Here is an 11626-nt window from a genome sequence, read left to right as displayed (position 1 = left end):
TTAAATATTAAATTTTATAATAGTAATATAAATATATTAAGAGTTAATGTATAATTGAAAAAGAATATTCAAAAAACTATGACATTCAGAAGTTTGCCGGTCCCAAAAAAATGTAAAATCTCGAAAGATCTTGTTAATATTTCTTGTCAAAAAATATATTCATTAAATATTTTTAATTACCAATATTTATAAAAATATCGACCAAGCTTCTGTAAATTTGGCTTTTAATCAACTCACAACCCCCATCTTTTTCATATATTCAGTATAATGTGTATATCGCGACATTGTATATTATTTTTCGCGTTGCAACAGATGCTGAAGTCCTGCAGGACCTTGAGCATGACCGTGCGGGGGCCCGCACTGGACCCCCGTTGTCGGGGCGGTCACCCTGTCTGGTCGTCGTCGGGTCGACAGCAGTCCTGCAGCTGGATGGATCGCCAAGGTCGTCCAGCATCCCCGCCACCCCTCCATCCGCCCCGCGATTCCCGCTACGGTCCGAGGACGCGTAAGGTCGAATTGTGCATCGAACCCGGTCAATCCTTGGGCCTGATGATCCGGGGTGGCCTCGAATACGGCCTCGGAATTTACGTCACGGGTGTCGACAAGGACAGCGTCGCCGATCGCGCCGGCCTCCTCGTGAGAATCACGCTTTTCCGCTAGATTTTAATCTCTCCTGATCCTGAGAGCCTTAGAGGACTCTTTAGAAAAAAATGTAATATACGCGATATTTATCGTAGAGTACATATAATTTATCTTAATATTTTGTCAAAATAAAAAATAATTGTATCACTCCTTTATATGATAAAATCAAGAGCTGTCACATTTTTGATAAAAGATCTCAATAACTTTCTCTCTCTATATTGACTATATTAAATAATCATTTTAAATAATAAATTCTCCCAACAATATATAAATTATTAAATTATTATTCCGTTTCTCCAACAATATATAAATAAATAAATTATTATTCTCTCGTAATTAAATAAACGTTACTTAATTATGAGTTATTTACTTCACTCATTTACATATTTTTTAATTAATTATATATGTATAATAACTATTAATCTTATATAAAGATGTTGGCTTGTTTATTTAAAAATTTCAATGTTTTCTATGTTTTCGATCTTGATTCTAATATGAGGCGTTTATTGAATAATCGCAGGTGGGCGATCAAATCATCGAGGTAAACGGACAAAATTTCGAGGAAGCCACGCACGACGAAGCTGTCCAGATATTGAAGACTAACAAGAGGATGAGTCTATTGATACGCGATGTCGGCAAGGTTCCCCATTCCTGTACCACCAGTCAGCCTATAGTAATCCCGACCGCCCGATATCCCGAGCACGATCCTTTGCTAGAAAGCCCCGGCAATCATCGACCACCTAGTCCCACGTAAGTCGCAAACATATTCTTTATCAATTTTTATTATTTCATCAACCTTTAATATTTTTTAAATAATTTATTTATATTATATAATATTAATTATAAAATAAATAACTTTTTTTATAATGTATGTGTGTGTATCATAATTTATGTACATGGTTGTGTGTGATTTTTGTATTGTCTTATTATTTTTATATTTAATATTTAGATGTTACTTACTCTAAAAAAAGAACAAAACTAGGGAAAAAATCTTGTTTTTAAATTAAAAATAATTTTTAAATCCTTCTTAATTCTATTTTAATAGTATGATAATATTAGTCTCTCGATCACATAGTAAAACCGTAATTTAATCTCATATAATGAAAAAATAACATTGACATATGTTGGCATTAATTAAATCATTATATTATATAATATTAATTATAAAATAAATAACTTTTTTTATAATGTATGTGTGTGTATCATAATTTATGTACATGGTTGTGTGTGATTTTTGTATTGTCTTATTATTTTTATATTTAATATTTAGATGTTACTTACTCTAAAAAAAGAACAAAACTAGGGAAAAAATCTTGTTTTTAAATTAAAAATAATTTTTAAATCCTTCTTAATTCTATTTTAATGGTATGATAATATTAGTCGATCACATAGTAAAACCGTAATTTAATCTCATATAATGAAAAAATAACATTGACATATGTTGGCATTAATTAAATCATGAATCAATAAATCGTGAACATTGAATAAAATCTGTTTAATTAAAATCATATGTATGAGCATATTCTCGGCAAATATTGCATAAGTCGTTTTTAGTTTAAATTTAAAACGCACAATGTCTAACTACTAAATCAAAAATTAATTACTCTATCGCAAGAAATAATTTTAAATAAACTAAATTTTTCTTCCACACACACACATTTTTTTAAGATTATTCATTTTAACGTAATATTATACCTCATCGATTTTTCAATTAAAATCAAGGAGTAGCACAAACGAGTGGAGACATCGAAGTGGCTTTCATACAATTTCGGCGGCCACCGCCGCCATGGTGGAGGAGAAGGCAAGAGTCGTCCTCGCCAGGAGCGAGCGAGCCGCACTCTCTCAACTTCTGGCGGATTACAGGACGAGAAGGCTGACGATAGAGGAATTGGTCGTCAGTCTGGCCGATTTGCTCAACACCCATGAGAAACTGACACTATTGACAGAGCTTAGGGAGCTCGTCGATAACAAAGACAGAGCGGCCTTCGACGACCTCGTCTATCGACCCCGAATAGCGATGGCCAGGGTAAGTTTTTAAATAATTTCTAAGATAATTTGGTAAGCCAAAAGTTCTAAGAATATTCGCACGGAATAAAAATATTATTAGAGTTTGTAAAGTTAGAGAGAACGTGAATTCTAATATATATTGATATCAAATGTAAGTTATATTGTAAAAATATCTTCTCTCTCTCTTTATAATAAAATTTATTAAGGTTTATAATAAATTTATTTTTGAAACATACACGCGTGTTTCAGAGACTTATGTATTATTTATATTAATATATATAAAAATACATCTAAAATTATAATTTTGAGGAAACCTTTAGCATTTTTAATTTTTAGAGAAATTTTTGAGGGAAAAAGGGAGAGAGAGAAAGGATTTTAACTATTAATACACATATTCATTTTTTAAATTTAAATGAATAAATCATAGAATTATATAATCCTCCATTTTTAAAATATCAGCTAACGAGTTTTCTGACCAATTTGGGAATATTTCTTTAGGAGAAACTAATATTCGCGATAAATTTATTCAAAATTTCATAATTTAACTCATATTAATTATCTTATAATCTAATGCAATTTCATTGAAACGCGTCGCACGATGAGAAAAAAACATTCCCCAAAAAAAAAAAATCGGGAGTCCAAGATGATTTCTAAAACGGCACTTTTTGTTGTTCTCTCTTTTTTAGAGAAAAGGCGACCGCGCTCACTCGGATTTGATAGTGACTCCCTCGCTGCACGATCTTCCGGTAAGTTGAACCTATCCTTACAACACTCTATTCATATCCCCCCGAGCTTACAAAAGACACTGACACATTTACACGCGTTTAAACTCTGCGGATCACACGCGCGTTTGCGCGCATTGTTATACGTATATACGAGCACAGAGAGACAACACGTACACGTACGTTTTTTTATTCTTCTCATCTCTTTACGATACGATGATGTATAGAGTACCGACTTTTTTTCTCTCTCTTTATTCCTCTCACTCACTGTTCTATGGATATCTCTATTCACCTTAATTGTTAAGACATTAAAAGAATCGCTTTGCATTCCCGCCCTTTTTGTCGATGGACTTTCACGGGGAAAAAGACGCAAAGAAATATTTCCCGAAAGTTCCTCGTCATGCGTGCACGCGTTCTTAATCTAGACTTATTGCGTCGTTAGAAAAAAATTATCGTCTCGCCGAGAACGAGCGAGAATTTTGCGAAACAAAGAGCGATTAATCTCAAGAGAAATGTTTCACGTTGATTTATAATTCGTAACAAAAGCGCCGTAATTCGTAATAGCCTGTAGAGAATGATAACTCAGAATAATTGCTGCCTTTTAATTTTAAATGAGAAATATAATTTATCTGAATATTACATATTTATCGTGTCATTTTAGACCATAAATATGTTTATAAGACACAAAGTTGAAAAAAGAAGTTATTTCACACATAAATTAAATTGATAATAAAAATTAATAATTATTATAATGTTTATATAAATTTATATTTTTCTATAACATAGATCCTTCACAGAATAATTTAATATTTTGGTAAATTTTGAATAATAAAATTTATAATTATTCTTGTATATATTATATACAACAAATTGCGGCGAAATAATAAGAAAGATTTTTAACATAAATTATAATAAAAAACGAAAGATCCTTGAAGAGGATTAATAGCGGCAAGTATTAAAATAAGTATTCGGCAACGAGTTATCGTTCGTTATCGGTGACCGAGACAGATGCCACTGGCAGTTGGAGAAAAATGGAAATACGCGATCGAGTATCGATTGGAGAGGTGCGAGGAAACGGAGAATACGCCACGCAAATACAGGAAGATGCTCTCTCTCCGAGAGAATGGAAGATCTCTTGACAGGGAATTCTCGTGATAATCTCCTGAAGATCGTTCGGAAAAAAAATCCTTCACATCGCTCTCGATCGAAAGAAAGAGAGAGAGAGAGCGCGCGCAGGCGATATTGATCGTCATCGCGATCGATTCTAATTCCGCGTTTGATCGTTCCGGTCTGTCGTTATCTTCTCTCCTCTGGACAAAGCATGACTCGACTGTCAGGAAAAATGACTTGCAATATCCCTTCGTCTCTTTCTCACTATCTCTTTCCTTCTCTTTCTCTCCGAGGATAACAGCTGCTTGACGACAATGAATAAAAAAACTCGCTCTTGTTCAAGGAAATATCAAGTCTGTCGGATAAACGACATGCCGACAATCAACTTTGTTCGATTTCTATTTGTGCCATACGATATAATATCCTGATAAATCTCGTCTAATGTCGCATTTTATGAAAACTGTAAGATTTTTAAATGCCAGATTTTTATATATTTTTTTTTTAATTAAAAAAAAATATATACGGGTATTCTCTAGTTTTTTAGCAGGCGCTAAAAACTAAGTTTGATATAATAACACGAAAACTGCAGAGAAAAATCATACTGCTTAAGTTATTATGCGTCCATTCTTTTCTCATATCCTATTTTTTCTTCCCGTTTTATTTAATTTCTAAAAGCAAACCTTGTTCATTTATCATCCATATTTTGTACTATTCCCTACATTTTTAATAATAAAATAAGTTTGTAGTGAATCGATTAGTAAAATTCGTTGCGTATTAATTAATTACGCTATTTATTTAATCGATGCGACATTTGTCCGAACGAATTTTGTTCGTCCAAGCGCAGCTTTTTTTCTCGGCCTATCTTTCTCTTCTTTTCTCTTTCTCTAGAATTATATGCGCATTCTCTACTTCTATTTTCTATATCTTTCGCCTTCTTTTCTGGGCTCTTATTCACCGCTAGCGCTGATTTCTATTATTTTTATAGTCTTGCTTATATACTGCGCTATCTTGCTCCCTGCGATTAATCAGTGTTTGTCGGCAATTTGAAAATTATCGATTCCTTCGATATCGATATCGGTATCTTAATTCATTATCTATTTGCTTTTTCGTGTAATTGAAAAAAAGATATATTTAATTAACTATGTATTGCTTATAATCGAAGGAATCGATAGCGGATAATTGAAAGAAGACATCAGGTGTCATGTGTTGCATAATTATAATTAGAAATAAAATTATAAGCATAAAAATATAATATATTGCACAATACACTCTTATATTGCATAACACGCTACACTTGAATTATAATTATAATTACGCTTTAATAATAATTTTACTACATTCTATATCTATATAAAATTGCCGCTCTCTCTTTGCTGCAATTAAAGCGAAGGTCTCTAATTAAAGTTTCTCATTATAAAAAGACGCTCTCTCTTGCACATGCATTCTTTCCCTTCTCATTGTTAGTCGGATACGATCTGTTAGATGCTTGCTGTTAAAAAAACGGATAAGTAGAAAACTGCTGTGCTCGCCATCTTCCTCCCTCCTTCTCTCACTAGAAGCAACACAACGGGAAGCATTTCGTTTCGTTTCGCGATATCGTGAAAAATTCGAGCCAAGCGATCACAAATTTTGCGAGAATGAAGGCCGTTTTCCGAAAAAAATATAACGCTTCGCACGAATATTACATACAATATTACAAACAAAACGCGATTTTTTGTTCGAGCGATTAACGCTCGATTTACGACGCTACTGACCGGGATAAGACTCGCGGATCGTTTGTAGATCATTTCCTGGCCTCTTCGAGAAGATCGGTAATGCCTTTTGGAAAGACGTCAGCAGACCTCGGTAAAAAGCGTCGTAAATCAAGTGTCAGCTGCACACACGGAGACAAATGTTACCGGGCGACGTGCGACACGTCGATCGATGATGAATTATTGTTCGATTGCTAATTTCGTCGGTAATTTCCTCGAGTACAATGAATAATGTACCAGATGGGCTATCACAATTCGACTGATCGTTTCCCGAGGTAAATAAACCGTATAAAACTCTGACATATTTTTTCTAGACAAATGAAAAAAAATTGAAGTGAATAAACGAACATTTGTACATCACGCGTATTTAAATTATTCAATTTATTACTAGTAATAATAATTTATTACGCGTTATCACATTTAGTCAGAAATTTATTTATTATTTTGATAATCTTAATTATATTGCTTCTGTTATATTTTGTTAATTTCACTTTATTATTAATATATATATCTTATTTTTATGAATTATTTTTTTTGTTATATTGTTATTCTAATAACTCTTAATTTTTGTTATATCTATATTTCATATATTTAATAACTTAAATCAATATCATTTATTATATTTAATATTAATTCTATTTTGATTATTAAATAATCTTATTTTTAATTAAACTTTCGACTTATTTTTTTCTTGTTGTAACAATTAACTTATCACTTTAAAAATTGAAGAAAAAAAATACATATAAAAAAATAAAAATGATGTTCACCAATGCGTTGTTAACGAATGAATTTGCGGATTCGTCGATAAAGATCGGAACCTGATGGCCACGGAAACGTGACATTTTCCTGTATCACCCAACCAGCGCGCCGATAAAATCATCGATCGGTCGGTCGCCCCTCGTTCGAAAAGAGAAAGAAAGAAAGAAAGAAAAAAAAAAGCACTCTTCTTTTTTACGCGGTAAGGGAAAGGGCGCACGGCATGACAGGACATCTGATTTCTCACAGAGGGGTGTGCCCGGTTGCCGTCCGGGACGACTGGTGGACGTCGAGGGAGACCCCCTAGGAGTGACGGGCCCTCTTCTACCGCGGGATAGCCAGGAGTATAGATCGCCAAGCGAGGACAGCGGTCTCGGGGCCGACATGCCCAGGACCAGGTCGACCGAATGATCTCTTTAACGCCGGAAGGACAGCGATCCGCCATTTCATTAATCGGCGTCGTGATCGTTGCGTGTCAGAAAAGATTGCGATTCCGAGCTATTACAAGCCCGGGTTCGGTAAGAAAAATTCTTCGCGACTCGTCGAGAGAAAATTACGAATGAAATGACGAGATGCTGGCTGAAAAATGGCGGCAGCGGTCCTTCCAGCGTTAATCTCTACCAACCTTTCCCCTTTTAATTCTCGCGTTAAAATCACCCCGTCTTTTGCCACTTGAAATTATCGTGTACGCGAGCAGTTTTAATTAATAAGGGTCACATTAACTCTCTTGCAATCATTTTCACCCGAATAATTACGAGTTTATTAAGTACAACTGCTCGTACGGGATGTTTTTCAACAAAAATTAAATTCCAGACTTTTTTTCCAAATACTCAATGAAAAATATTATAAATAGCAAATTAGAGAGCGCAAAATGAACATGATTATAAAACATCCCGTATAACGAGCAATAATTCACTTTCGAGAAGGTCACGCGGCGTTTCTGCGTAACGGCCAAAAAAATTGACAAACAGCTGATTACACTTCGTTTGGCGAGCAGTCACACTCGCGAGAAATTGTAGATTCGCGAAGTTCGAAGGAGAGGATCGCAGGTTGGCTAAAAAAAAAAAATCTCAAAGCGGCTTCCACAAGCAGGGAAGGATTAATATAATGGCGTTTCTCTGTAGGACACGCGATACATTGATACTTCATTTCCCGCTCTACATCGTTCCTGTTTTCTCGTCCCCCTTCCCCGTACCCGCTCCACCAAGATCAGCATCCCGACCCCTCTCTTCAGCATTCTCGAACCAGTAGCTGAGAACCCAGGTATGTAAACAGACAGACTGGATACGTACAGGGCACTTCAGCAACAGTTCAATGCACCTCACCTTCAATAGTTATCGAGACACAAAAATGACTGTCATTTTCGCTTTTGACAAAGTCAGAAGCAATGCTAATCACTTCTTATTATTGCATTATTGATTGATTTATAATAATTGAATCGAAAAGAATTTATTTCCAAAGAACCGTCTTAAATCAATATTTCTAAAAAATGGCCATTACATGTTACGTTACATGAAACTAATAGATACAGAAGAAAGTAATAGAAATCATATAATTTCCATTTTTTAAGACGATTTGGAAATAGGTTCTGTGATCGAGTCACGAAATTTAATTTCGCAGTAGACATCTAAATAAATCAATTTTTTCGTCTATCATCAATCTCTTATACATCCTTATCAATGATCGAAATCATCGAAACGTTTCTCACCCATTTTATATAAATTGCAAATTATATATTTTATAGGATACAATGTGTCAAATTATTTAATTTCCATCGAAAATTGATTATAATAATTTCAGTTTAAAATTTAAATTTTAAACTAAATAATTTTATAAGAGATTAATCTTATATATTATCAAAATAATCGTTATTCGAGAATTTATTAAGATATAATATAATAAAATATAAACGTATGATTTGACTTTTATCCTTGTATGAATACAACAGAGAGTGCTGACGTGACAAATATCTATAGATTAAAGAGGCCTTACAGAGTTAAGATTTTGAGAGGTTATTGTTCTGCTAAAATCTACGAAACGAGCGCGAAGGGCGAATCATTGCAAAGGTGATCTCTCTTCCACGTGGCGTTGCGTGGGAAGGAAATCGATAATTGAGGTGGATTTAGTCGCGAGTACACGACAGTTTTCACTTGTTCTCATTTCCTCTCGCGATACGAGTCGCTCGACACGTCATCGTCGCGTCGCGACGATGTCTGTGGGCTTTCGATTTCACGGTAGGAAGCGGCTGTTGCGCCGGCAAAATGTGAAAACGTCCCACGATTATTATTAACAGGAGAAGAATATATTTATCACTTCAATTAATACACAATCATATAAATGAAATATTAATCAATCTTAATGAAAGATCTTCCCATGCGAGAAAATTTTCAATTATTGAAACAGAAGGCGTTTGATATTTATTCGATATTTATTATTAATACGAGTGAAAATAATTAACATTAATAAAAAAATTCTAATAAAAAACTTTTCCTTACTCAATCAATTATTAATATATACAGAGATAAAATAATTAGCAAAAAAAAAATTTTTTTAAAGATTTTTTATCGTCATTATTCATCATCAATGGTAGAATATTCATCATCACAATTACTATTAATTAGCTGATATAAAATAATAAGAATGATAAAAATACTTTAATAGAAACTTCATTCTATATATAAATTTTAATTATAAAAATATTATATGCTTAATATAATAAAAATTCCATCATTACACTTGAATATCATTAAATCAAATAAATATCAGAGATGTATAAAAATATTTCACACCTATACAAATTTTCATTAAATATTATTTAAATGGAAAACCGTATTTTCTCTTTAAATATTATGTAATTATTATATATAATTATATATAATTTCATAGAATTCTCCTCTATTTCCTTGTCGCGTAAATAAAAACCAAAATGCACAAAACAGTCAAGCGTATTCGCGTTTCTGTCACAATTTTTTCTACCACGTTATACTTGAATCCACGTCAACTTTCTCCGGGAACAACTGCACGAAATCTGCATTGAATTGTATGAAAGGAAATTTTGCGGGATCGATAGCGAACGTGTGGCGGTCGGCGAGATATGATTCTGAATGTCGCGCGGAGGAAGATGAAATTCCGTGCACGAGCTTTCATAGCTTTCACGTGATAGTTCGCTCGCTTCGAATAACGCACAGAACGAAAGGAAAACGAGGACGTATTGCTTTTGATCCTGCGAGTCTGCCTGATTTCAATATACGCCTATGTGTCTTTGTGTCTCTGCCGATCTAATCTTTCTACCTCAATCTCTGTTCCTTTCGTCGCGCGGACCGACAAACCCTGAAAACTCTTTTTTCGAGATAAAAACCGTCTTCCTCGATTCTCGAAGAAACTTTGCATTTCACGTTATATTAAAGAAATATCATATTTTTCATAAGATCCTGCGTTACTTAAAAAAATTAATAAAAAAATGGATGGATAATTATATTAAATTTTCCATTAAAATTTTCATAAATTTTAAATTTGAATAATATGTACAGCTTGATTTGTATTCAAGTTTTTAAAAATAAATGCAATTATATTTGTTTATCAAAATATATTGAGTTTGTAATATAATCTTATATAATGAAAAATTTTAATGATTGTATTTATAATATATCCAGGATGAAATATTCAGCCTAATTTGTTTTAACTCATCCATTTTAAGGTAACGGATCTATTTACATTTCTGATTTCTACAAATCCGTTACCTCTAAACAAGATAAAAGTTTGTCACTCACCGACCAAGATGCGCAACAGCGGAGTTGACAATATTGAAGCTACGTTGATCTGTAACATATAAACAAAAGATCCAAATTATAGCGGCGTCCAAAATAATTAATATTTCAAAAAATCATTCTTGTACGCACTGAATTTTATATTCAATGCGTACAATAATAAGCAGATATATAATGGAACAATTTTTATAAATTTAAAAAAAAAAAATTTTTTTTAAATAAAAGCTTTTACAGAATTTATATAAAAATTGTTCTCTAATTCTTTCTTATTTAAATCGAGATAATCCGCGTACGCGATTTATGACAATTAATATACATTTAATAAATACTCACTCCAGGGTTGTTCCGCCGGCGCCCGATGCCTCCTGGGCCTCCTCCTCCTCTCAGTTCCTCCTCTCAGATTATCAGAATTATTAGGATCATCGGGATCGTTGACTTCCAAAAGTTCAATTAACTCGCGAAAAGTTTATATAAAAGTTCATTATGCCGCACGATAAAAACGGACGCGCGATACTTTGCACGGCACTCCCGAACTCGTATGCGCGACATTTTGTACGGCACTCCCGAAATTATAATTAAGGTGCGACGATGTTTCATCTCTGATGCGCGATGCAATGAAAACAGACGCGCGATACTTTGCACGGCACTCCCAAACTAATTAAAACGCGAAGGACGATATCGATCGGAAGCGTTAAAAAACCGCGTTTGGGTACTTAGCTTCCCCTTCAGGATAAACCTTCCAGGTACTGAGCCCTCCCACCAACGTCAAGGTGTACCCAATGGGAGGGTTATATTATATAATTTTGTAATACGATATAATTTATAAATTAATTTAATTTATTTTATTTTATAATATATTAATTTTATTATA

General features: G+C 33.6%; 1 protein-coding gene across 4 annotated transcripts in view; it reads left to right on the top strand.

Annotated features, from left to right (window-relative positions):
* The window catches only part of LOC115241637 (whirlin), a 69475-nt gene that overhangs the window by 26198 nt on the left and 31651 nt on the right, over positions 1-11626 (top strand). For 2 of the 4 annotated variants that reach the window (XM_029817489.1, XM_029817483.1), the window contains exons 5-9: positions 313-636; positions 1163-1392; positions 2365-2668; positions 3336-3395; positions 7238-7386. In XM_029817489.1, coding sequence (XP_029673349.1) covers positions 313-636; positions 1163-1392; positions 2365-2668; positions 3336-3395; positions 7238-7386 — 1067 coding nt within the window. The remainder of the gene's footprint in view (positions 1-312; positions 637-1162; positions 1393-2364; positions 2669-3335; positions 3396-7237; positions 7387-11626) is intronic. The other 2 variants (XM_029817506.1, XM_029817497.1) reach the window with 2 other exon arrangements.

This window comes from Formica exsecta, unplaced genomic scaffold (assembly GCF_003651465.1).
Source record: "Formica exsecta isolate Colony F162 unplaced genomic scaffold, ASM365146v1 scaffold120, whole genome shotgun sequence".
NCBI lineage: Eukaryota > Metazoa > Arthropoda > Insecta > Hymenoptera > Formicidae > Formica > Formica exsecta.
This window is presented reverse-complemented; position numbering and strand designations above follow the sequence as displayed.